The sequence below is a fragment of the Cryphonectria parasitica genome (genome assembly GCF_011745365.1).
Source record: "Cryphonectria parasitica EP155 unplaced genomic scaffold M406scaffold_6, whole genome shotgun sequence".
Classification (NCBI taxonomy): Eukaryota; Fungi; Ascomycota; class Sordariomycetes; order Diaporthales; family Cryphonectriaceae; genus Cryphonectria; species Cryphonectria parasitica.
This window is the reverse complement of record NW_024468914.1, coordinates 2,618,303-2,644,612: the sequence shown is the minus strand read 5'-3', so window position 1 is coordinate 2,644,612 and position 26,310 is coordinate 2,618,303. Positions and strand designations below refer to the sequence as shown.

The 26,310-nt window shown below is 49.1% G+C and overlaps 5 protein-coding genes and 1 non-coding gene across 6 annotated transcripts; 2 read left to right on the top strand and 4 right to left on the bottom strand.

Annotated features, from left to right (window-relative positions):
* Positions 1-5,857: 5,857 nt before the first annotated feature.
* M406DRAFT_t92 lies at positions 5,858-5,953 on the bottom strand. Its single transcript has one exon. It is a non-coding gene; the product is annotated as a tRNA-Ser (tRNA).
* Positions 5,954-7,248: 1,295 nt separating this feature from the next.
* Positions 7,249-8,850, bottom strand: M406DRAFT_262659 (uncharacterized protein; the record flags this gene model as incomplete). Its single annotated transcript, XM_040917523.1, has 2 exons — positions 7,249-7,520; positions 7,596-8,850. The coding sequence occupies 2 exons, from the start codon at positions 8,848-8,850 to the stop codon at positions 7,249-7,251; spliced, it is 1,527 nt and encodes a 508-aa protein (XP_040774670.1).
* A 659-nt stretch (positions 8,851-9,509) lies between these two features.
* M406DRAFT_323265 (uncharacterized protein) lies at positions 9,510-10,998 on the bottom strand. The gene is made up of 2 exons (XM_040919754.1): positions 10,544-10,998; positions 9,510-10,460 (listed from the first exon to the last, which is right to left on the bottom strand). The coding sequence occupies exons 1-2, from the start codon at positions 10,703-10,705 to the stop codon at positions 10,071-10,073; spliced, it is 552 nt and encodes a 183-aa protein (XP_040774669.1). The 5' UTR covers positions 10,706-10,998; the 3' UTR covers positions 9,510-10,070.
* Positions 10,999-11,774: 776 nt separating this feature from the next.
* On the top strand, positions 11,775-13,729 carry M406DRAFT_262349 (LACT-domain-containing protein; the record flags this gene model as incomplete). Its single annotated transcript, XM_040917505.1, has 2 exons — positions 11,775-12,092; positions 12,176-13,729. The coding sequence occupies 2 exons, from the start codon at positions 11,775-11,777 to the stop codon at positions 13,727-13,729; spliced, it is 1,872 nt and encodes a 623-aa protein (XP_040774668.1).
* Positions 13,730-14,685: 956 nt separating this feature from the next.
* M406DRAFT_332167 (uncharacterized protein) lies at positions 14,686-16,941 on the bottom strand (the record flags this gene model as incomplete). The annotated part of the gene is made up of 5 exons (XM_040920719.1): positions 14,686-14,730; positions 15,025-15,046; positions 15,103-15,917; positions 15,982-16,478; positions 16,641-16,941. 5 exons carry the CDS (start codon positions 16,939-16,941, stop codon positions 14,686-14,688), a joined length of 1,680 nt encoding a protein of 559 aa, XP_040774667.1.
* A 4,164-nt stretch (positions 16,942-21,105) lies between these two features.
* Positions 21,106-25,339, top strand: M406DRAFT_236725 (uncharacterized protein; the record flags this gene model as incomplete). Its single annotated transcript, XM_040916042.1, has 6 exons — positions 21,106-21,559; positions 21,651-21,700; positions 21,776-22,213; positions 22,264-22,601; positions 22,657-23,277; positions 25,273-25,339. Coding segments are annotated over 6 exons (1,968 nt in total), but the record flags the coding sequence as incomplete, so codon positions are not given.
* Positions 25,340-26,310: the final 971 nt, after the last annotated feature.

Here is a 26,310-nt window from a genome sequence, read left to right as displayed (position 1 = left end):
ATTTATTCTTCCGAAATTAATAGCAGTTGCATACAATATGCTCTTATTTATTGCAATTATAGCAAGTAATATCATTTCTCTTGCTATACTACTTATTAGCTGCATCAAGTTTTATAGAATTAGTATATATAGTGCTGCTTTAAGCTATATTGCTATATCAATTGCTATTCTTATTTTAAAGTTTCTTGCTTATATTAGCTAGAAATCTTTAAATCTAGCTTTCTTTCTTCTTGGATTTCTCCACCCATCGTTTATACAGATAATTATTAATGCAGATAGCTTAATTAGAGAATATTGCAAAATTCTTCAGCTAATTCTGCTTGAAGATTTTATCTTTAACATTATTCTTAAATCTCTTGTAATAGTGCTTTATAAGATTCTTATCTTCTTACGGAAATCATGCTAAAAGTTGCTTGAATCTGATTATATAAGCAAAAGCTAACTTAGTTTGTTTGAGATTTATAAGCTGCTAAGCTGTAATGCATTCTTCATTGGAATTATCAAAGATTTCCTTAAGAGCTTTCTCGAAGCTTTCAAAAGAATTAAATATATTCTTAATATCCTAAGTATGCATATCGGAATTGTTCTAATGCTTCAAGTGATTGTATAGAGAAAGCTTGTATTAGATGAGAGCATTCTTTTTGAAACGAGTTTCTGCAAGAATAATCTTTTCAGATTTCTTAGTAAACTGAGTCTCATAGTATAGAAAATATACTCTGTAGTAAGTAAGGAATCTATACAGCATTTTCTGATTGCTGTTATATATAGCAAGCTTATTCATTTTGTATGCTTTTCCAGCACTATTAGTAGCTATAGAAGTAAACTGTGCTTATTGAGCTTGCTGAGCTAGCTAAGCTTATTAATTAGCGATAATAGCACTTTAAGCTTGCTATTGTTCGCATAGATTCTAAATATACTGAGTAAGCTGATATATCTAATTAATCAGTTCTTCCTAAGTAGAAGCGTGCAAGAATAAAGAGATTTCTGGAGAAGCTATTGTATTCCGTATTATTCAAGAGAATAATACTAAACTATTCTTGAACAAGAGTTATCAAAATGTAATGAGCACTGCAGCAATCCAAAGATTCCTAAGTACACGAAGAGGGTTTATGCTAACAAGAGCAGTATCAAAGTGTTAAGTTCTTGAATACGGAACTGTACAAGTCTTAAGAAGCAATGCAAGTATTCACTGTCTTTAGAGCTACTTAGTATAAAAGACTGAATACTTAGATTGATAACTAAAGAACTATCTGAAGGAAATCCATCTAACAGTAAGAAATATAAATCTTCATATACTTGGTTCTTCAGTTCTTGCTTGCTGGTGATCGCTTCAGATTACCACTAATCATTCTGGATCGCTACTGATCACTGAGCATCGGTGATTACGAGTGATCGCCTTGCTGTCTGATTGGTTAGGTTTCCGCAACCCTAACCCTGGGTTATGTAATCAATGCTTTGTTAGGACGTTGAGTCCTGGACACCTGGTCCCTGTTACTCGTGACCTGTTCTGTGACCTGCATGTTGGATGGGTCATAACACTTACATTTGGAATGTGATTAAAAAGAAATTTTTTTTTTCACAAGCTTCGGGAACGAAGCCAGAAGAGAAGGAGGGAGATGGTGGAGAGGCCTGAGGCACTGAGAGACCTTGAGAAGCTTTGAGAGGCCTGAGGCACTGAGAGACCTTGAGAGGCCTTGAGAAGCCTGAAGCACTGAGAGATCTTGAGAGGCCTTGAGGAACCTGAGGCACTGAGAGATCTTGAGAAGCCTTGAGAGGCCTGAGGCACTGAGAGACCTTGAGAGGCCTTGAGAAGCCTGAGGCACTGAGAGATCTTGAGAGGCTTTGAGAAACCTGAGGCACTGAGGGATCTTGAGAAGCTTTGAGAAGCCTGAAGCACTGAGAGATCTTAAGAGCTTGAAGCATTGAGAAGGCATAGGAGCAGCTAGGAAGCAGCGAAAGCCTGGAAGCAACGGAAGCTTGGGAGCAACGGAAGCTTGGGAGCAACGGAAGCCTGGAAGCAACGAAAGCTCGGAAGCCTCAAAGGCCTTGAGGACAAGGCCTGATAAGAGGGGACAATCTGTCAGAGCCGATTGTGCCAGCAAGGCTCAGAGCCAGCTAAGCCAGCTGGATTACGGATGACTAAGCAATATGCGGCTATAAAGCAGCTTTCTAGCTACATTAGCACTGCTGAGCAGAACTTAGCTTCTTAGGCCTCAATATTATTCTGGTTGTATATCCCTGAAAGAGAGAAAAGACCTCGCCATATTGCCTTTGCAACCTTTCCACCTGACAAATATGCTGAATAAGAAAGCAGATCTAGCTGATTAAATTCTTTTATATGAATTAATATAAGAATAAGAAAGAGATTTCTAAAGCTATTATATTCTATATTATTTAAAAGAATAATACTGAATTATTCTTAAATAAGAATTATTAAAATATAATAAATATATTGCAATATTTGAAAATCTGAAATATATAAAGAGTTTATGCTAATAAGAGCAATATTAAAATAGAATTTACTAAATATAGAATATAATTATAATTTGTATAAATACTGATTACTTGCTTTTAGAGCTATTTCAAATATAATATAAATAAATACTTAAATTGATAACTGAAGAGCTATATTCTAATAGTTTATCTAGTGGTAACAAATGTATTCTTATATATCCTGCTCTTCAGTAGGAATATGTTGAATAGCAATATATCCAAGTTATTCTGCTAGCTCTGAATAGCATATATTTAAAGCTATTTATTCCGATTAGTTATACTTATAACTCTAATCCTGAATTATGTAGCTAGTGCTTGATCAGAGCATTGAGTTTCTGATATCTGATTCTTGCTTGCTTGTGACCTGCATGTTGGATGGTGTCAGAGCTTGTATGCGCACAAAGGAAATAGGTGGCCCTTGCAACCCCTGGTGGCAGTCCAGAGCTGCTGCGAGAGCTTCGCTCCGAAGCAGCGCTCTCGTACGATGCTGCATAGCCATCAGGCTATTGTCATCCCATCTAGTCCAGGCCAATTGTGTACATAAGGGAAAGGGGAACAACAGGTCCAGCAGCGAAAAAGAGGAGAAGGGAGATAGGTTTAGTAGTCCCTTTGAATGGAAGCGTCAACAGAGCAGCTTGGGAGCAGCTCATACCCCTTCACCTCACTTGTGTGCTCTTTTTACTCTGACAGATGAGTTATAATACTAAGCTTCAAATTATCAGATGGAAAGGTTGCAAAAGCAATATAGCAAGGTCTTTTCTCTCTTTCAGAAGCATATAATCAGAATAACATTGAAGCTTAAAGAGCTAAGTTCTGCTCAGCAGTGCTGATGTAGCTAGAAAGCTGCTTTATAGCTGCATATTGCTTAGTCATCCGTAATCCAGCTGGCTTAGCTGGCTCTGAGCCTTGCTAGCACAATCGGCTCTGACAGAGATCTTGAGAAGCTTTGAGAAGCTTGAGGCACTGAGAGATCTTGAGAAGCCTTGAGTAGCCTAGAAGCTAAGGCACTGAGAGATCTTGAGAAGCCTTGAGAAACCTGAGGCACTGAGAGACTTCGAGAAGCCTGAAGCACTGAGAGATCTTGAGAGGCCTTGAAAGGCCTGAGGCACTGAGAGACCTTGAGAAGCCTTGAGAAGCTTGAAGCACTGAGAGACCTTGAGAAACCTTAAGTAGCCTAGAGGCTAAAGCACTGAGAGATCTTGAGAACCTTTGAGAAGCCTGAAGCACTGAGAGATCTTAAGAGCCTGAAGCATTAAGAAGGCATGAGAGCAGCTAGGAAGCAGCGAAAGCCTGAAAGCAACGAAAGCTTGAAAGCTTCAAAGGCCTTAAGAACAAGGCCTGATAAGGGAGAACAATCTGTTAGAGCTTATATGCGCACAAAGGAAATAGGTGGCCCTTGCAACCCCTGGTGGCAGTTCAGGGCTGCTGCAAGAGCTTCGCTCCGAAGCAGCGCTCTCGTACGATGCTGCATAGCTATCAGGCTATTATCATCCTATCTAGTCCAGGCCAATTGTGTACATAAGGGAAAGAGGAACAACAGATCCAGCAGCGAAAAAGAGGAGGAGGGAGATAGGTTCAGTAGTCCCTTTGAATGGAAGCATCAACAGAGCGGCTTGGGAGCAGCTCACACCCCTTTACCTCACTTGTGTGCCCTTTTTATCCTGACACAATCTGTCAGAGCTGATTGTGCCAGCAAGGCTCAGAGCTAGCTAAGCCAGCTGGATTATGGATGATTAAGCAATATGCGGCTATAAAGCAGCTTTCTAGCTACATCAGCACTGCTGAGCAGAACTTAGCTCCTTAAGCCTTAATGTTATTTCTGATTGTATGCTCTTGAAAGAGAGAAAAGACCTTGCTACATTGCTTTTGCAACCTTTACACCTGACAATTATTGAAGTTGAATACTTTAGCTTTTGCTTTCTATTCTGTAGCAATAATAATATATTAAATGCAACTAGCTAGAATATTAATGCAATTGCTATACTTATTAGTATTTCATATAGCAGACAGCATTAGTTTATACTTCTTAATAGCATTTTCGTATTTATTGAAGAAGTAGTTCAAGAAGTATATAGAAGCTTCAAAGCTCTAATAAGCTGCTTCAACAAGCTTGAGAAGTAATGTTATAACCCATTCAGCATGCAGGTTACAAAACCAGCCCTGCTAACAAGAGACTCAACAATCACAGCTCAGGGCACGGATAAGGCTAATTGGGATTAGATAATCAAGGGTTAGGGTTAGAAGCATGAATCAATCAGGAGAGGACTGCAAGGACTGCAAGCAGTCCTGTTGATATAACCTTAAACTGCAACTATCGCTATCAATCCTCACAATCCAGGCTAGGAACTGCAACAGTTGCTTATTAACTTCTACAGTTTATACTGAAGAGCTGGATATATAAAAATACATTCATTATCATTAGATAGACTATCAGAACATAGCTCTTCAGTTGTTAATCTAAGTATTCATTTGTTATACACTTGAATAGTCCCAAAGGCGAATAATAGCACTTGCATGGATTACTTGTTATATTTCCGTATTCAATTAGTTACTACTTTGATATCGCTCTTGCTAGCATAAACCTCTTGTATACTTCAGAATCTTCGGATATTGCAGTGCATTATTACAAGTAATATATCGATTTCAGAATACTTGCTCAGCCATTGTAGCAAAAAGTAAGAACTAACAAGCTCTTTCTAGCGAAGAGAATGTATATCATTAGCAGCAGAAAGAATACTTTTCTTCAGAGCAGGAAAGCTACTATAGTTAAGCTACATCACATATCTAATAAGAGCTTAATCCTTCCAGAGCTCAAGATACTAAGAGCATTCTCAAGGTCTTGCTGATATAGCAAGCAAGCTTGAACAGCGTAGTTCATCGATATGCTTTCGCAGTATAGTTCTGCTATATAGTATATGCGCAGCAAACAAGAGTAAGGGGGTTCTTGAGAGCTTGCAAGATTTCGAATCGTCTCGAGGATCTCGACTTTCGCTTTGGCGAAGAATGCCTCGTCGCGCTTTCCACGCGTTGAGGCTGGCCACGAAGGCTTCGTGGGCAGCATCTTCTTGGGCTCGAATGGCTAGAAACTCGCTCGCGGCTTCTGCGCTTGATTAAACAGTACTATCTTCAGCCTCAGAGGTAGAAAAAGAGGCCATATTGATAAATAGGGGTGAACAGCGATAGAGGGGGTGTGAGGGTGTGAGGAAGGAAAGGAAAAAAGTCTTCAAAATGGCACTATTTTCGGCCCGGCACCATTTTTGGCACCCACTACGGAGGAACGGAGTAGGGGGCCAGGAGGGCTAGCGCCCACGGGTAGAATACTCATCATATTGATAAGAGTAGCAAAAACTTTGTCACTAAAAAACGACACCAGCAAGATTCGAACTTGCGCTCCCGAAGGAATCAGATGACTTTGTTAGCCAGTTCAAGTCTGACGCGTTAACCCCTCCGCCATGGTGCCTGTGTTTGTAATGAAAAATCCCTATTTATATATCCAAAAGCGGCTTCTGCATGTGTGTTAAATGCATCAACATGATAGCAATGTTTGTAAGTGCTGGATGTTGCTATTCAGACCTTGACCAAGCCTTAGTGCGGCGTCAAGTGTCGAGTCACTCTCTATCCGTCTCTCGCGCAAGAAACACATGGATGCGACAGCGTTGTTCTCAGAAAGGCCGCACATCGTTTCGAGAAGCGCCCGCGAATCCGTAGATGGGTACACGGGCAGTATTTGGCATTGATTCAATATCTGTACTGCACGAATTAGTATAGCTTGTTAACTACCTGCTTATTCACTTTATCGACCAACGTCCACCGCCACAGATCTTGTCGAGGATGCATCGAGTGTCCTATCTTGGAAAACTCCATTAACAGGCACCTACTCTCTGCTAGATCCTTTGCCATACTAAGATCTTCGCTGTCTTGGTACACCCATAACATGGTGGATCATTGGGTCCTATCAGGATCCCAGGATCCCTGCATATTCTTCCGGGTGTCCGGATCGACGAGATTACCGAATCTCGAAATAGTGCACTGTCTGATGTGGGATTTGATGAGCATAGGAAATACCCAAAACGCAGGCACGCCGGGGGGAAGGGGGGCGTGGGTTTAAGCGAGCAGTTTTTGGTGTCGTAGGCTCGATTCATCCGGAGAACGAACAACATTGGTGCTTGTACACCTGATTCTGAACCTTTTTGTAGAGGCGCCTATGGCAGGGCATAGACGTGCATTCATGTGCTATCATTTTGCTGGACTTACGAGAAATTGAAAGATGGCTGACTTTGAACTTAGTTGTCGTCATCAAGGATGGCAGACCTTATCGTCAATGTGTTCAACATCAGGAGCGTCGTTGGTATGATCAGTATCATACTGGTCATTGTGAGCATCGTCCTCAATATCGGAGGTACTCATAGCTATTTTCACATCTGAAGCCAGCCCTGCGAGCGTAAATGCCCGTAGTATTATTCATGCGTATTACGTACCGGCTGTATCTTACCTCGCCCTACATTGCGAGTTCCTCGTCCAATTCAAAGCACCAGAATGTTCTGCCATGGCTATGCGGAGGCAGCAGCTGCAGAGGAACCTTCAAAACCCAGCCGACCAAACAATAGAAACAAGAACGCCGCCTACTCCCTATGCCATGCCGTGCAAGTCTGCTAAGATATCGTACGCGTGCCGCGAAATGCTACGTGGCATAGTATTCGCTGGTTGAGCACCGCACTGCTGCCACCTATGGTTCTAGGGGTTCCTAGAGAAACCTCATGATGCAGAGGTGTTGGAACTATTGGGTAAAGGCGCTGTGTCGTCTGCTACTGTCTCGATCTTCACCAATCTCGTCCTTCGAGGCGGCGGAGTCTTGGGCGGCAGCTTCTTCACAACACCGGTGCTATCCCCGTATCCGCTGCCATTACTTACATGCAACACGGGTAAGGGAACGGTTGTTGGTTTGCCATGTCTGTGCTTTGGGACCACGGGTAGGGACCTCTTATTTGCCCGCTCCGGGCTGTTATTCCCCTGCTGCGGACTGGTCTCTGACGTCGCTTCGGACTCGGGCGCTGGTGCTGGAGCGGCGAGTGCCTCCTTCAATTCCTCAGCCTTGGCGTCACCGGCCTTCCTGCGGCTCGGCGTCTTCACCCCCGGCTTCTCCATGACAGCCGCGACATCGACGACAGAGACGTTACTGGTCGTCTGTGAGTGGGTCATACTGATCCCGAGCAGCTTCTTGGCGATCTCGCTCTCGCCGCTCTCGTTGAGCCATCCCACTTTCGAGACGCGGTCGACTAGCCGCAGAGTCGTCACGTCTGCTGGGGCAAAGTGGATGTTGCCTTCGCCGCCGAGAATCTGGAGAACTTTGAGAATCTCTTGTCTCTTGTAATGTGGCGGGTTGCTGAGCTGGGTGTGTGCCAGCAGTGGATACAGTACTCGGAGGTAAGTATGGCGCAGGGCCATCGATTCGTCGGGGAGATCGAGAAGGTTGCGGATGATGACGTCCAGGAGGACGCGCAAGTCGTTGGTGTAGAAATACTCGTACGTAGCCCTCGTGGTAAAGAGGAGATAGAACAACTTCAGTATGAGTAGTTGCAATGCTGTCTCGGTCTCTCTATTCAGAAGCAATATGATATTCTCCCCAAATGTCCTGTACCTGGGCCCGTGCAAGGAGAGGATCTTGATCACGCGGTTCGTCAATGGTGCCGTCGTCTCGGTAGCATCAACAGCAGCAATCGTAGAGGCGACCATGTACTGCTCATTCAAAACCAAGAGTACCCGGATGATGGGATAGTGATAAGGGTCATTCACGTCGTCCGACAGGCCCTCGATCAGGTGGAACATGTAAATGATGAAGTTGTCGTCGACACACAGCAAGTCGTCCACCCGGAGTCGCTCGATGCGTGCCATCTCGTATATCAGCTCTAGGAGCAAGCGATGTAGCCTCCTGTCGTCCTCTCTCCGCCCATTGATGAGCTCGACGAGTTTCGGGAAACACCCCTCCGCGATCATCTGTTTGAAGGTGGTCTCGTCAGACCGGCCGTCAAGGAGTAGGAAGTTGGCAATGACGTTGAGCGAGGAAGGGTCGTCCTCTTGAAGGAGGCTGTATATGATTTGTATGCGGACATAATCTTTGTGCGCGCGGTATATTTGACTGTCGAGAAGGAGCTGAGAGCAATTTGCGACGTCATCTTCGCTGCCCAGAAAGTTGTCGCGACAGCTAGACACGAGGTGCAGCCAGGATCGCAAGGAGTCGTCGATGATCTCATGGGAGTCGCATTGCGCAGACAGTATGTTTCGCAGCTCTGTCGATGGAAGAATCAAGTCGTCAGCATGGGTCTGAAGAAACAAGTGGAAAAGGAATTGACTGACCATCCCAAAATTGCTCTTCGGTTTCTACAGACACTTCAATGCCTTCTGCCATGTTGAAGGGGTCCCCGATCTGTCGACTGCCGCACTATCATTACGAGCGATCGGTTCGGGAAGGCGGGGTGGGGAGGAGGGTGAGAGACGCTATCGAGGTTGGGGAGCACCGCTTCTGATGCAATAGACAGAGGCGCATAGAACGAAGATGCACGGGATCGCGCCTTGGGTTGTGGTATGAACTGAAGGAGAGCGTACTGTGTACGTATTGTGTCGGGGGTGAAGTTGATGGAGTAGCGCCTCGGCCAAGCAGGTCCCCTGCAGTGTGGGGTTTCGGGGTCACTGTACCTACTTGCTGCGCCGGCTGGCACTGCTGGTCACACAGCGGATTCTCTGACTGCCCTGACGTGTGCTTCAACAGCGTTTGGAATTTGGTCGCTTTTTCGGATGCTATAGGCCAAATCTATCAAACTCTTCTCAAACAAGCTTCTCTCCCTCCCTCCTATCTTTTTCCTTCTTTTTCTCTAGGCACACACTGGAAAGGAATAATTATTAGTTTCATCGCGCTAGTTCTGTTCTTGCAGGCCGGACTTTGGACAGATCCTCTTGCTTTGGTCAGCCTAGGACGACATCATTGATGGGATTGCACTGTCCCGAAGACCTTCGAGCTTGTGTTCAAGTGGTTTATTGAAATATAGACTGTAGGGAAAATCCTTCCACCATGCAAATGCTTCCCAATGTAATGTCTGCCTCTCTGCCTCCAGAATGCTGTTACACCGAGTACCAGAACGCCACCGCTGCATGCGGATAAAGCTGCGAGAAAACTTTCGATGAAGCCATGTACAAAATCTTCCCAAAAGCCCCGATGTCTCTCTGTCTTGCGTGACATGCCAAACTCACCCACCATCTCGAATCTCCATTCTCAAGTGACAATTACGCCAGAGCACAGCGCCCGTCGGGATCACCGACGCTCGGTCGGACATCGCCTCGAAGTAGCTCACAGTACCGGGGGCGCAGGTGCCACCAGCCCAGACAAGCTCAAGTGAGCAGGAGAGCCTGGATAGCGGTAGTCCGACAATGCTCCCCACACGCTCATGTGCCCATGTTCACTGGCAGAGTCGGCTGACGGGTCGGCGACGTCTCCTTCCTTGCGATAACGCTGTCGAATACGACTGTGCTGCCGCCGTGTCTCCTCCAGTCCATTGGCCCCAGGATCGAGAAGGCCACACCTCCTAGGCGTGCCTATCTGAGTCGTCCAGCGCAAAGTCGGTCGCCGAGTCCGGATCGACGCTCTTGAGCAGCAGCACGAGCCGATAGGCACTGTTGCCGTTGAGATAGTATCGATGCAGCTTCTTGGACCGTAGGAAGCCCAGGCGCTCGTACAGGCGCATGGCAGGCTTGTTAGTCTCCTCCGTCTCCAGGACCACCTCATCGGCATTGCGCTCGGCCATGGCATCGATGGCCTTCTTAACCAAGGCAGTGGCCACACCTTGGCCGCGGAAGGTAGATGAGACGGCCAACATGGCAATATAGCCTCGGCGGGTGGGTGGTGAGTGGGAGGAGTGGGTCTCCAATTTGCAGATTATCACCCCGACTAGGGACGAGTCTTTAGGGTTGAGGGCCTGAATGATCGTCAGTGGGGGCAATGCACCTTGGAGACACACCGACAAGAGAAAGGGGAAATGAATTTGAACGGGGACGATACCATGTAACATAGGTGGCCCCATTGATATAGGAAGTAACGGTAGACATAGATGCTGTATGGTTCGCTCAAGTCTTTGGATATCAGTGCTCGTATGGCCGGTAAGTACTGCGCCTCGAGGTTGTGAGAGTATTGAATGTACTTCAGGTCGCTGGGGAGGCTCATCGTGGATCTGAGGAGGTTCCTAATGTGGAGGAACACTGATATTACAACGGTGGGTAACAAGTAAAAGGTCAGAAGCAAGATCATGAAAGCGCGGGCGTCGTGAGTGTCGAGGCTTGGTGACTGGGTGCCTGTCGGTGAGATATGGTTCCAGGACAGGAGGACGACCGACCAAAGAGCAACACAGAGCCCGACTGCCAACGACGGTCTACTGCGGTTTTACTGGCTGTTGCTGGGCCGGGAGAACTTGTCGAACCTCCTATCCGAAGAATCTCCATGCGTTGAGCAGGTAAGGGAGACCGACCGAGTGGGAGGAATAAAAGACGGAGTGATCCACATTGAGGAGCAGACAACCTGCCCTGTGCAGTCAGCAGCGTCAGCGCACTTCTCCTCTCCGGTCTCGACAGTCACATGCCAGAAGACCTGGGGTGTGGGAAAGGGTCCGAAGGGGACGGGCAAAACCCGGTCAAGGTCTTCTCTGCCTGGTGGCTCCTGGCGCGCGCTCGCACAGGCAGAGACCCGGGATTAGAGCTTGTCAGCCCCTATGCACACTCCCTGCACCCACTGTCAGTAATGCCGAGCGCCACGGCGGGGCCCACTGGCACAGCGTGTACATGGTTCATTAGCATGCTTGGGCGCTACGTTGTAGCCCTACTTCGGTGCTACGACCACAGCTTCGTGCCCCCTGCTGCCCTGCTGCAAGTCCCATTACGTCAATCCATTTTCAGATCTAACACTCGCCAGGTACCAGGCGGCACTCACTTTCGAACAAGGAGGAAGCTTCTCCAGCGAGCTATCAAAGTCAAACCCCCCACCCACCGCCCCTCCATCTCCAGCCGGCCATGGTTCTTAGGCGTGTATAATCTCTATACACTTTCTGATATAATATATCCCGAGACAGAGCTGGCGCCATCAGCGCCAAAGAATATCGCGACCGCCTGTTCGGAGCCTCGAGGGGAAATCCCACCGTTCCCCATAACCAACTCGCCAACCTCAAGCGGACAGCAAAGACGGGCTCAGGACCTGCGTTAACCCCTGTCAAGGTACAGAGAGCGAGCCCCACGAGGCGATCATGGCCTCTGAGCTGCGCCGCCGGGTTGTCACAAGGGGAAGGGCAGATCATAGTGCCTCCGAGTTTCCAGAGCCCGTCACGTTGAGTCGTGATGAGAGCCCAATCAAGCCCGGAGACAAATTAAAAGTCGTCCACCCGAAGCGCAAGAGAAAACTCGGTGCCATCTTCCTGCTCGGCAGTGTGTTTGGTATCATAGCGGCTGGCTTCTTCGCAAAGACCAACGACCTGATAGACTTCCCAGAGATAGGCGACTTGACTGTGGACAGTCTGCTAGACGCCTTGCCGGCGGGTCTGGTCAAAGATGTCCGCGATCTGGTGGTACGTTAGCATTACCCTCCCCCTCTCTTTCCTTGTGGCTGTGGCGCCGTCGGACTCGTTCTGATCATTGCGATCCCCAATAGAAAGGAGAGCGCGACTTCATCGACTCTTATGATGCCTTCTCTGTCGGTCTCAAGGCCCGGTCTGAAGGCCTCGAGGCCCACCACCCAATCATCATGATACCTGGCGTCATCTCAACAGGTCTCGAGTCCTGGGGCACGATGAACATCTCCAGACCGTACTTTCGGAAACGACTTTGGGGGTCATGGAGTATGATGAGGGCCTTGGTCATGGAGAAAGAGGTGTGGAAGCAACATATCATGCTAGACAAGAGGACGGGTCTCGATCCGCCCGGTATCAAGCTGCGCGCGGCTCAGGGCTTTGATGCCACCGACTTCTTCATCACCGGCTATTGGATATGGAGCAAGATATACGAGAACCTCGCGCCTCTGGGGTACGACCCGACAAACTCGTTCACAGCCTCTTATGACTGGCGGCTCTCCTACCAGAACCTGGAGAAGAGGGATCAGTACTTCACCCGTCTGAAACTACATATCGAATCTGCGGTGTTGGGGTGGAACCAAAAGGTGGTCCTCATCTCGCACAGCATGGGCAGCCAGGTTCTCTTCTACTTCTTCCATTGGGTGGCATCTCAAGAAGGCGGCCGGGGCGGCGACTCCTGGGTAGAAGACCACGTCGACTCGTGGATCAACATCAGTGGATGCATGCTTGGCGCGGTAAAGGGCATACCTGCTGTGCTATCAGGGGAGATGAAGGACACCGCCCAGCTCAACGCCTTCGCCGTATACGGCTTGGAAAAATTCCTCTCCAAGGAGGAGAGGGCCGACATCTTCCGCGCCATGCCGGGAATCTCATCCATGCTTCCCATTGGCGGCGACGCAGTCTGGGGCAACCTCTCCTGGGCACCCGATGACCAGCCGGGTCAAATCAGCTCGTATGGCTCCTTTCTGAATTTCCGTCGGGGTGTTAACTGGACGGTCCCGGAAAAGAATATGACAGTGAGCAACGCAATGGACTTCCTTCTCAACACCACCGAGGACTGGTATCAGGCACAGATCCGCGGCTCATTCTCTCACGGGATAGCCCGCACCACGGCCGAGGTCGAGGCGAATGAGAAGGATTTCCGCAAGTGGATCAACCCCCTTGAAACCCGCCTGCCGCTGGCGCCCAGCCTCAAGGTTTACTGCTTCTATGGCGTCGGCAAGTCCACCGAGCGCGGATACTACTACCGCACCCCCGACATCTCCTCCACGCTAAACATCACCATTGACACGGGCTTGATTCACGGGGTTGTCGATCACGGTGTCATTATGGGTGAGGGCGACGGGACGGTGAACCTGCTGAGCTCAGGATACATGTGTAATCGTGGATGGCAGATGAAGCGATATAACCCGGCCGGCGTCAAGGTCACAGTCGTCGAGATGCCGCACGAGCCTGAAAGGTTCAATCCGCGTGGCGGACCGCATAGCGCGGACCACGTGGATATTCTGGGGAGGGCGACGCTGAACGAGCTGATCCTGAGGGTGGCGGCGGGCAGAGGTGAGACGATTAATAGTCACGTCGTGAGTAATATCTCTCAGTATGCAGATCGGGTGCAAGTGTTCGAAGAGGATTAAAGCAGTTGCTGAGAGTCGTCTCGGGGCAATATTACCGTGGCCTGAGGTTGAACTTGGGGCTTCGATGAGGATGTCCCTGCGGCCGGCCCGGGGACTTGCAAATAAAAATAAGCAAGAGCGCGGTCATTCTTTTTTTGGAGGCTACTTTACATTCGGTGGCACAGATAGATTTTTTGGTATACCCACTCCGATATGGAGACGCAGAGTTTATTCAGACCATGATAGGGCATAGGAGTTGGTTGCGATTAAATAATGAGGAACCGCATTTGTTCTATTCGGCTTGCTGTATGATCTGTTAGTCCTCCTAGGCGTCATCTGGGGCCCTCCTAGTCTCCAGCCTTGATCTTGGGTAGTCTTACATATAGTTAAATAGCATTGGAAGATTCGAAGATGCCTTATAACATAGTGAAGTTGACGATATGTGTCAGATGGTGTATGTAAAGGCCTAGAAAGATGACCAAGTATTACTGAGATCCACTGTCAACCCGATCGCCAGCTTAGCAGGATTTTCTTGTGAAGTCATCTCTCTTTAGCCCAGTGGCTGGGAGAGACTCGTTGACAACTGGTGACAACATTTGGAAGACATTGCCCTCTCGATGCTGTCCACGGTTGTCTATCTACAGTCGCATCCAAACTCCCATACATCTGTATATTCTCGTCATCAGGGTTTCTCAAGATTCACAAGAAATTCATCAACAATTCCCGCAATGGACTGTCACTGCACTGAGGCTTGTGACCACATGCTATGATTCTTTGATCACGCTTAAGTGCTCTTGTGGTGACTAACTGCCACAGTGCAAGGCTTGGAGAGGATCTGTCCTTCCTGAACACAAGGAACTTATACAGTGTAATTGTGCATCATTTTACTAATCTATATACAAATTTGATGATATGCTGATTATTGCAAGCAACCTGAAAGGAAACAAGAGGGCCATCTAGTCATCTTAATCATTGGTTTAATAGTTGAGATGGGTATTCTTGCGCATAGATCTCAGTTCCAACTTAATTACATGTCTCACAAGTTACTTAAGACATTGGTTATGTCTACTGTAGTTATGACAACGACAAGAATAGAAGCTGCAAGTGTAGTTGGCTGAGTTGCGATGTGCGAGCAGTTAGATAATACATTGCTGTTGTTGACTGTCGTTGGTTCTGAACCTGATTGTTGTGCTGATCGTTTCCATGAATGAGCACTGAGATGCGTGGAAGAAAAAGGAAAAGAGAAAGAAATGTAAAGAGAAAAGACAAAATTCCAGCAGTCCAAGAAGAGCCAGCATCCCCTGTTTCATGCTTACCAAGTCAAGGAATATTTTTGGACTGCTCTTCTGTGACAAGACATTATTATGAGCTATCGAAATGACCACTCCACTTACACCAATGTAAGTACAAAGGCCCAATCATTGTCAACACTGCCGCCAGTTGGTGGCTCAAAGGTCTTCCTCCCTGAGAGCTGGAAAGAGCTCGTAGTGTTCTGGGCTTTTCCAGTGCGAGGATCAAACCATTCTGACTTGGCCTCACCTTTGACCTCCCCAAACTGCTGGCCAAGCGCATCAAGATCCAGGTCAAAAGCATCGCCGAATCCAGTGTACAGCCAATACTGCCGGAGCCCAACGAGAGCTGCCACGTAGCGATTTGCCTGGTAGCTCAGAATATCGCCATCTGAACTGCCAGGGGTCTTGATAAAGGTTCTGTTCGGCTGCAGGCTGTTGAACATCTCCTTGTCTAACCCACTGAAAAGCTGCTGCAAGTACCCTGCCTGTGTAGAGCCTGGATACTTGAGCGCATCACGCCACGACTCGTTGGCCGCCAAAGTCAGCCTCGGCGGCATGTAGAGCCAAGAGTATGCCAGCTCAGACTCGGGTGCATACATTTGCCAAACAGCCTGTGCACCGTAGGTGAATCCAGCCGAGCCGGACAGGAAGGCGTTCCAAAGGCCGTGCCGCACTATTGATGTGTTCCACAGGGGCAATGAGGCGTTGAAAGCGATGTGAGCACCTTCGTAGTGATTCTCAAGGTCGATGACAGGCCCCGGAAAGGCAGCTCGCATCTCGGTAATGTTGTTGTAGTTTTTGGTGCTATCCCATTCCTGCAAGGCGTAGAATTCTTGTGCGAGCGACGTGTGATCCGCAAGCGTATGCCCAGATTGTACGGCATCCATGGACAGTCGACCAAAGCTGCCGTTCATATACTAGCGTTTCATAGCAGGTCAGCATAGAAATTGGAACCATGTTCGAAGTGGTAAAGGATCTCACGTTGTGACCATAAGGCTTGTCCGTTCCAATCTCCTGTACGTTGGTCGGATGCCATGCGATAAAAGAAGTGAACCCCTTCTTAGCTTCGGCCTCCCTCAGCCCATCCGCCAGACGGGCAAAGACGGATCTCCAGTCCCGAATCGGACCAACCAGGCTGGCCTGATCAAGTGATGGATCTGCCTCCCACTCACTTGATGCCTCGGATATGTTGCAGGACCAGAAGCCATTGGAGTCGGCACCAATGATTTTAGGAAGCCCAGGGTAGCGTGTCCCAATGTAATTTCCGTACCACTCGGCACTGGTATGGTTGAATATCACCCAAGATTGGTTATACCATCCACAATTCATATATGCACCCCAGGTCGGTACCAGCGCAATAAGAATGCCATACTCAGCCGCGCGATTGACGACCCAATCAATGTACTCAAAGTAAGCTTCGTTAGGCTTCATTGGGTCCTTGTCAATCAAGGGAAGATCTCCATCTAGAATACGCCTCACTGTTAGTAATTGGTCCGTAGGGGACGGGCAATCGTTCAACCCGGGGGGGGGGGGGTATCTGGCAGGCTTGGATTGTTCATTGCAAAATATATATATAATAAAAAAAGGCAGGAGGAAAAGAAGAAAAACAGGAAGTTATGAATGGTCTTATAGTTACGGACAGAAGTTGGGCCAGGTTGTGCCGTTCAGCTCTGCGATAGCCACAGCTTGCACCACATTGAAGCCCTTGCTTGCTCTATCTTGAAGGTAAAAGTCGGCATCGCTACGGTTGAGACGATGGAACAGTTCCCAGGCTGTGTCAGCCTGCCAGAAGAAAGGCTCGTCATTGCTCGTGCGGTATAGATACCGACCGTTCACAGGGGCGGATATTGTAAGGTTTGCCCAAGGCACAGAGGACGACGAGTTCAACGCAGCGCTAACGGTAGCGGCTGCGCCCAGGAGCAGAACATAAATTGACCTCATCGTGAAGTCTCAAGTGCAGTACTTGGCAGGCTTCACGTATAGCAGCAAGTTTCTAGCAACGAACGTCTTTATGTATTTAGAATTCCCGAGGTCCGGCCGTGGTGACCCCAAGCGGGGAGCCACCTGCATACTGCCCCTGAGCACTAGACGAGTCACAAGATGCTCAGATTTTGAACGTTCATCGAGGCCGATCTCTTGAAGTGGAACGTTATGATGTTGTGACAGACCCGCCTCCGCATCAATGTCTACCCACCCTGTGGGCCCCCATGTGGTGATTTGGAGTCCGGTACCTTGAAATCTGGGAAGATTTGTGGGGCATAATCAATGGTTTGATACCGTGGGGATGGCATTGAGTACGGCAACAATATCTAGCCCAGGTATTATTGCAGTATTGTCGGTTTCGAGTCAGACTACTCAAGAACCGACCGACGACTTGGGCGGGCAGCGCACGGCGCCTGCGCGAGGTGAAGAACATTAGGGACTTATGTAATCTACTTCGTTTCAGCGAACTCATCCTTGCGTTAAGGGCGTGAAGAGAGTCAGATGATCGAAAACATTTACAACATTGTGCAATACCTGGGCTTGTTTTTGCATCCTCTCGCGTGATTTTATGGAATGCTGGCTATTTGTTAATTCACTATATCCTCTAGACTCCCATCAAATGCCTACCTCGAGATGTTGCCAAGCACACAGTCGGCCCGGGTGGTAATATTGCCCACTTGACCGGGCCTGTCGACGTCGTTTCGACGTAAATCCGACCCATCCACTTGACTAGCCTGGAATGGGCGGTCTACATACGAAGGCAATGGGGTATCTGAATGGTGATCCATCAAGCATTAAGTACTTTTGGATGGCCGGAATAACAACGCCTAAAGAGGACACCTCCTTCTTTTTCAACTCTTTTGACCAAGCAATATTTCATAATGTACAACAACAATTTTGGAACATGAGAGGTTTTGCATAGATGCTGTGATTATTTGGGAGTGTATGATTATACTGTAGTATATTAGCAAACTTTCAACTATTTTGGATTTGTATAAGCAGCTGATATTACATCGTTTCAAACAGCAAGAGGCGCGATCCCAATTGCAAATATGATTACTCGTGACTCTCAAAAGTAATAAGTTAGTGACAGCTCTGTATCTATGATTATCAACAAGGTCTATTGCAAAGTTCAGATGTAGCTTGTCATGATTTTCCATATCTCCGTAAGCATTCTTCTAGTGAACATGTTCAATTATATGCTATGTGCATATAAACAAAGTGAATGGAATAGTCCGAACGACCATGTGCAAGGAGTCCAAGTGTCCGAAAGGGCTCCTCTAGTGTTGTAACCAAGTCATACCCTCAAGCCCTCCAGGTGCTGGTTCGGAGCTAGATCTTTGCAGATTTGCTATAATCAAAGCTACTGATATGCTCCACCCTTGGCCCCAGATTGACCTTTATATCTTCTCACTCCGATTTCACCTTATCCATCTTCTCAGCCAAATGCTTCGTCAAGGCTACTCAGGCTCGCTGCTAACAGTCACATCAAGATCAGCATGTTTCTCCTTGTTAATTGTTAAAATGTCATACAAAATTTATCGAGACTCTTGTGACACTATTCCAGCTCTGCTATATTAGAGAGATAATATCATGTCCTTAACTGGAGTGTCTTCACTTTCACTGGCTCCCAGCCTTGGAGCTTGGTGTTGAGTCAAAGCTCTGAACATATTAACTACCTTTCCGAGCTTCAAGCCGAGTAACTACCAACTGGATGGACATTGTCGCACTCTCGTGGAGGTAGATGTCTTTGGCTACGCTCTATGCTTTGCTGACAGCGAAAATGGATTATACAGGCGCTTCTTGCCTGCTCTACTGCTGGTGCAAGGAGGGCATGAATACTTGAAGAGGGCCCCGGCGATCTTGTCTAAAAGGGTGTCAATTTTTAGACTCAATTCAATACAAGCGTCTCAGTGTGGTAACCTAAATTTAGGTGAGGGGTTTGGGTCTGCAATTACCATGTCAGAAGGGGTTCCTGTGGAGGTATACTTAATTATATCATTCATGTGTGTTCTCTGAATGGTTTATGTCAAGCTGGTATTTTCGAAACTGGGCCCGAGCTTGCACTTCACAATTGCTAAATACAGCAAGTTGAGGGGGATTCCATATGTAGAGGAACAAGCTCTGCCCTGGAGAATTGTCTTGAGGCTCATTGACCTGCTTGCCCATGCCTGCAAAATGTTTGCCAGGATCTTGTATACGGAGGAGTAGTTAGGCTGTTCAATGTGTGCTATACCATTTGTCGTGTGATTATAACCTTGTCCATTATTGCTCAATGTCTTTTCATTAGTACCCAAGACATTTGGTAAGTTTGTAGTGAGTGAAATCACATCCGATAAAGATTGTTCCATGCCCACTTAAGTAAGTACTTAAGTACTCAAAATCTCATGCGATATGCGAATGACAATGGGTGAAACTTCAATAAGAATGTGAGAGAACAAAAAACCTTGGACGCTATGGGGTTGCTTCTTGCCTTTTTATGAAAAGTGCAAGTAAGGCAGGATCCCCGGCCAAAGAGCTTGTCGAGGCACTGAATTAGGTGGCGACAGTACTGAAGTAGTACTGTACACCCGCAGCGCTACTGCCCCACTCTGCTGGAGACACCCTTTAGACACCTGTGGGCCTTTTCCACTGTTGATCTATGGTTCAGCAGAATACCAAATATGCATATGAGCGTCTTGAGCGGGGTATTAGGTGTTGCACCATGCTTCAGCAACTGTTTATTATCTACTAGAGTAAATGCGCACTCGGTGAGTTGGATGGAAAAGCAGAGAGAACATAGAAATATACAACTATATTCAAGTGTTGGTGGAAAGCTTTGGCAGCTGTGACAGCTCTGGGGCCTGTTGAGACTTTAGAGCTGAACATTTCAAATTCATTTCTGGGTTTCTACAGCAGGTTCGCAGTACATAGTAAGTTGATAAGGGTTGATCAGCGCTTTGCCGAGCCAAGGTGCCAAGGTGCCATGGCATTAAGGCGCACTACAGAATTCAATGTAACAATGGCCACGAGTGGGCTACGTCATAGTTCCTGACGTGTGTGCCAGGGACAGACGAGAAAGGACAAAGCACCCGCAACGGTTAGACTTGCAGATTGTGATGGTTGCATCCAATCGGTGATCAAAAACTTGTTGGATTGTTGCAAGCGGCAGCTGCTGGACCGGTCATGCTTGCTCTCAGAGAGAGAGAGAGAGAGAGAGAGAGAGAGAAGGAAAGAAACAAAAAGGAAGTGGTGGGTGGTTTGGTGCTGATATGCACCTTTGGGTACTTTTGGTAACTTTTCGCAACTGCAGTGTGCATGTGTTCCACTGTGATACCCTGTAATCTACTATTTCCTGCTGGGGTTGTCAGTCCCAACCCCCCGACGAGCTCCTTGTTCATGGGCTTCTACGGTGCATATGTATGTACATACTATAGTACTACCTATTATAGAGATATCCGTTGAGAGAAATAAAGGGTTCAGTCAGTCTTACTTTTATTTTAACCTTGGTCAAGTCTAGACCCCTCTCCCTCTTCAACAACTCTTCAAATCTCCTGCTAGTTGGTCATATGAGGCCCAGAGGTGCACTACCATCTCGCAGCCATACTTCCTTGTCCCCCATTTCCCCTATCTCTAGATCAAGGCCAATTGCAAACATCCTCCTCGCGAAACCTTAGCCGGCCTTTGTTGGGACCTTGCCGAAGGAATTACTTACTGACCAAAGCTCATTTGTGCCGTTGCGAGACATTGCGAGGTCTAGACGGTCGCGGTCACTCCTACGTCACGCCCCGACACTGAGGACGTTCTCAGGCATCGGCGCACTTCAGCTCGTCTAGCGTTTTTCTCCAGATGGCTGCCAGGGCCCCGCAGTCCTCGAGCTATGGCAATGGCCACGACAGCGGGAATGGAAATGGCCATGGCTTACCGTCCTCTAGCCTCGGAACTACCGCTGTCAATAGCAATTCTTACTTTGAGGACCGTCCTTTAGCTCCAAGCCCAAGCCACAATGGTCAAAGCGGCCCTCTGAACCCGTCTGCGTCATCGTCCTCTCGACATCATCATCATCCTCTTCCTCAACATCATCAACAACCTCCTCCTCCTAGCCTCCACGACCCGACTTCCCTCAACACTTTGGCCAATTCAAGCCTCGGCGGCACCCCACAGACCGCCCACAGAGACAACGACAACCTCTACGCGCCCGCGCCGACACGACCGACCGGCAAGTTCACGGAGGAATGGGATGCTAGCCAGCGCGGAAGCTCCATCATCAACGTGCCCGGCCCGCATTACAATACGAACAACATGAGTAGTATACAGCGGTCTAACTCCTTCACGGGCTCGACCAGGTCCGGAGTAGGGACCATGGATGGCTCCAATAGCATCCAGGTGTCGAGGAGTAACACCCTCAAGAAGAAGAACTCGCTGCGCCGTGGAGGCAGCCTCAGGAGGTCCGGCAGCCGCAGGAGCATGAAGGCTGGCAGCGTCCGGAGTCTGGCTCTCCAGTCGAACATGGATGAGGACGAGATGCATAGCGCCTTCTACTGTCCTGTCCCTACGACCGGGAACCCCACCGAGGCCCTCGCCGAGCGCTTCCAAGGTGAGTGCGGGGTCTCTCCATTTATCTGCTCTGTAAATCATCTAGTCGGCCGTCGAATAGCTAGCTGACTCTTGGGCCTGCTTCTTATCAGCGTGGCGTAAGATTTTGAAGGATCTCATCACGTATTTCAAGGAGGTTCAGGTGGGTTTCTAACCTCTTTTATCCCTCCTCCCCCTCTCGCCACCGTTGTAGTGCTGATAAAACACCCTCCAAAAGACATTCTACGAGCAGCGATCGAAGGCTCTCTTGAAACTCGCCAACGTTCTCAATAATGTCCACATGCCGCCCGGGTTCTTACCCTCAGGGGGTCTTGATGATGCCGTGCAGATCTTGCGCAACTACAACTCTCAGGCCATTTTGGAGGCGAACAAGGCCCGCGAGATTGAAGAGGACGTCATCTTGGCCCTGACCGGGCTGAGGAGCGATCTTCAGCTGAAGATTAAAGAGATCAAGAATTTGTCGGGCGACTTCAAGAATTCCGTCGAGAAAGAGATGGAGGCGACTAAGAGGGCTGTCAGGGCTCTGCAGGACACTCTCGGCAAGAGCGAGCTCGACTCGGCCCTGACAACCGGCAAGGAAGATCCGTACCTCCTCCGCTTGGCGGTGGATAGGCAGCTCGAGAGGCAGCTGGACGAGGAGAATTATCTGCATCAGGTGAGCAAGGATCGAGACATAGGCCTCAGCGCCATGCTGACCTGGCGCAGGCATACTTAAACCTCGAGAATTCTGGCCGTGAGCTTGAGTCGATTGTCGTCGGAGAGATCCAAAAGTCATACAACGCACTGGCTGGGATAATGAAGAGGGACGCCGAAGCAGCCCTGTACGCCATTGAGGAACTTCGTGTTGGGCCTATCGCGATGCCCAAGGACCACGAATGGGCGAGCTTTGTCAAGAAGGACGACCAGTTTGTGGACCCGGCCATTCCGATCCGGTCATCTCAGTACATCCACTATCCGGGCAAGGACCATTTCGCTTGCCAGGAGATCAGAGCTGGCCTTCTCGAGCGGAAGACGAAGTATCTGAAGAGCTACACAGCCGGCTGGTATGTTTACAGCCTTCAGTGGTTCTCATATCAAGATTCGCTAACATTTCTCCAGGTATGTTCTTTCTCCAACGCATCTACACGAGTTCAAGTCGGCCGACAAGACGCAATCTCCTGTCATGTCGCTCTATCTGCCGGAACAGAAGTTGGGATCCCACTCGCAAGAGACCGGTAGCTCGCCCAAGTTCATCCTGAAGGGCCGTCAGACTGGCGGCGTCCACAGGGGGCACTCATGGGTCTTCCGTGCTGAAAGCCACGACACGATGATGGCTTGGTATGAAGATATCAAGACTCTTACCGAGAAGACTCCGCAAGAGCGCAACGATTTCGTCCGCAGCCACTCGAGAAGTTTCAGCCGGACGTCCTCCCGCCGGTCTGTCAGCTCGGACGGGGTAGTCGACGAGGATGACGACGAGCCGTACGCCGCCCACACATCCTCGGCAGCCCTCGTTCCAACCCAGCAAGACGTGCCCAGGCGTCCCTCACCAGGTGGGCGGTTCCCATCCGATATCGAGGTCAACGCACAACGCGGCTTACAGGCGTCCCTGTCGCCATCCAGTATGAATCACCAGGGCTTCGGTGACGGCCAGCCAGGCAGTTACACAGGCCACGACAGCGAGACCATTGCAGCAGCCGGAGCCCTACCCGGCAGCGCGCTCGACCAATATTACGCCTCGTCAGCGGCCATGGACGGAGACCCGCAGAACGATTACGTGCAGGCGCCTCAGACTGTCAATCCCAGGTACCAACCGATCCAGACGCAGCCGAGCGGTGCCCCCTACGCAAACCACCCCGCTACGATCATCGCTGCCAGGGCGGCGCAGAACAATCCTAGCGGATGGGAGGACGCAGAGCATAAGGCGGGGAGTAGTCATGAGGAGCCCCACTGGTTCTCTGGAAATTCCGGCCCGCCTGACTCGATTGCTGTTGCGGAAGGTAGCAGGACGTCTCACCCTGTGCAAGACCCGTACGCGAGGGGAAGTCGGAATGCTGGACCTAGCAATACGGCCGGTTACGACGCGGCGAACGGACAGCCAATGAGCGCTGGTGACCATATTCCCCGGACAACCATGATCTCAGTCCCCTATGCGAATGGCTCAACGACTCTGCCGAAGAGACCTGCTGTCAGTGAGAGGACGGAGAGCGACGCCCCGACGTTGAGCAGTGAGGTGCCTACGCTCAGCAGTGAAGTGCAGACAATCTCAAACCTGCACATACCGGGGGAGTATCCAAAGAGCTCCGCGAGGTAGAGTAGATTGCCGGACAGACTGGCGATTTATAAAGGTTGGACAACAAGCACGCGGCGGACATCTTCACAAGATCGACCTGGATCGAGATACCCGGGAATACACACGGTCGGCTTCTGGACATGATTATTTCCACTCGCTTGAGGGCTGCTGCTGTTCCGACATTGAATAACTCGAGCCCTCTCAATTTTTTTTATTTAATTTTTTTTGTTTTGCTTGTGTTCCGATTGTTCTGAATACAGAATATCACTACTGTCATTACTATCAAGACGTCGTATTTCTCCACAGTATTTAATGGTGACAAGTGTGCAAAGAGGCTATAATCGAGACGTCCTTCGCAAGCCCTGCTAATCCTCGTGGATGCTTTGCGTAAGCTATGGTCAATGGTGAGAAAGGGTTGGAAAAGACGAGCGACGCCCCGAGGACGATGTGAGCATTATAGATATATGCATATTTTATGTGCATTTATATTAAATACAGTCAAAAAGGGACAAGTTTGTATACAAGTGACTAGCTTAAGCCAAGCTTCAGTGTTGAGGCACTCGAACAGTGGTGCTGTACAAAACAACAAAAAACGAAGTGTCCCGAGAGGACAAAGTTCCTTTTTGGTAAGTTTTACTTGAGCTACTTCGCTGGTAGGTAGCATCATTTGGCATTTATTAAGGCATGTTAGGTCTCAGGCTTTTGGGGGGCGCTGGAGGAGAATGTGGCGCGGATGCCTGCTCCGGTGACTCAACTGGGTACAGTACAGAGATGAGGGATAAGCTCGACAATGGGCGAACACCGTTATACAGAATTGAAAGATACAGATGATGTTCTCAGCACGAGGATCTAAAACATGCACCCTTCGAGCACGGCGATAATTAGATTAAAGCTTCCCAACACACCACCTGTGTCTTGGACAGATGTGATTTTTTTTCTTTTTCTGGCAGGTTGAGATTGTAGTATGGTGTCGCCTAAAACGAAACGCGCATGGGGCAGACCTCATTATTTGCAATCACCACCTCCTTTCCAGCTACGGAGAAAGGGGTGGATATGAAGTCCAAGGCGTCGGTGCTCGGCCACAATGATGGCTGATTGAACTTCGTGCCGCCAGCGACGCTGTAGTCTCGAGGACCAATACATAAAAGGCCGGTGAGACCAGCAGGCATCCATCTTCTGGCAAGCGAGTTCGTCCCCAAAGCCATGTGCGCATCACACAGGTAGTTGGCATCTACCAATCCCAATACTCGGAGGAGACTTCAAATAGATTCCCACTGGCCCGTTGCCAAGCTCGTCCACGTATAGATCATCCAGCTCTCCTGCAACTCTTTGGAAACAGACCAGACAACACCCCTTTCCCTTTTCCTGAACGCCAATGGACTCACCCAACCGTGAGAAAATGTTTCTTTTGTGTTGAATATCCCACGTGGACCAATAAATAGAAAAGCACAATTTGATGCGACGGGGCTGACCAGGAGAAAAACGAAGACAAGATCACCATCCTCCCCTGCTGAAGCCCCCCCGACCCCTGCCACCAGCACCACCGCCCCGTGAGAAGCCACCGGAGCCCGAGTTGCCGCGACCGCCGCTGAAGCCACCACCTCCACGACCACCACCCCGGGCGCCGAAACCGCCTCTCGACGGGCCGCCACGGCCACCTCTTGACCCGCCACGGGCGCCGAATCCACCTCTGCCACCTCCACGTCCGCCAAAACCGCCGCCGCCGCCGCCGCGGCTGGGCTTCTTGACCTTAGGCGCGCCAGGTAGAGGTTTCGGCTTGGGAAGGAAGCGCTCGAGGGGCATGAGCTTCTGGCTGTCGATGAAGAACTTGTCGCCGTTCTTGAAGGAGGTGGCCTGGATGCCCTCGGAGGGTTTAATTGTGAAGAAGACCTGGTTGATGGGGCCGAGTACCTCGTCTATCTTGCCGACGGAGGTTTTGTTCTCGAGGTACATGATGGCGTTGAACTGGGGCACCTTGGTATTGATGCTCTCGCATACCATCTCGCCCTCGCACGAGTGTAGAAACTTGCCGATAGGCTGCACTTCGGCAGGAGGGCCGAAGTCGCGCTGTTGGAAACCGCCGCGGTCTATGAAGAGGAGAGAGAGGGGGCATGTGTTAGTACAGATGGTCATCGAGAGTTGAGCGTGCACGCAACCGTGGCATATATAGAGTCTTTTCTCTTCTATTCTTTTTCTTCCTCCCCATGGGTTAGTGAGCATGCGTACCTCCACCACGGCCAAAGCCGCCACCGCGACCGCGTGGCGCTCCTCTGAATGACATGACGACGTCTCTGGTGTTTGTGTTTTATGTGTGACCAAGTGGTTGTTGAGAGTGGGCTGTCGCAAAGTATTGCTGGCTCTAAGTGGTGTATTTTTTTCCTTTTGGGAGCTGTCGATTGGGACGTCGAGAGTCGAAAATTTCCAGTGGGTCTCTTTCCTGCTCGGCTGGCAATGGAGAGCCTTTCCGTTCTAGTCAGCCA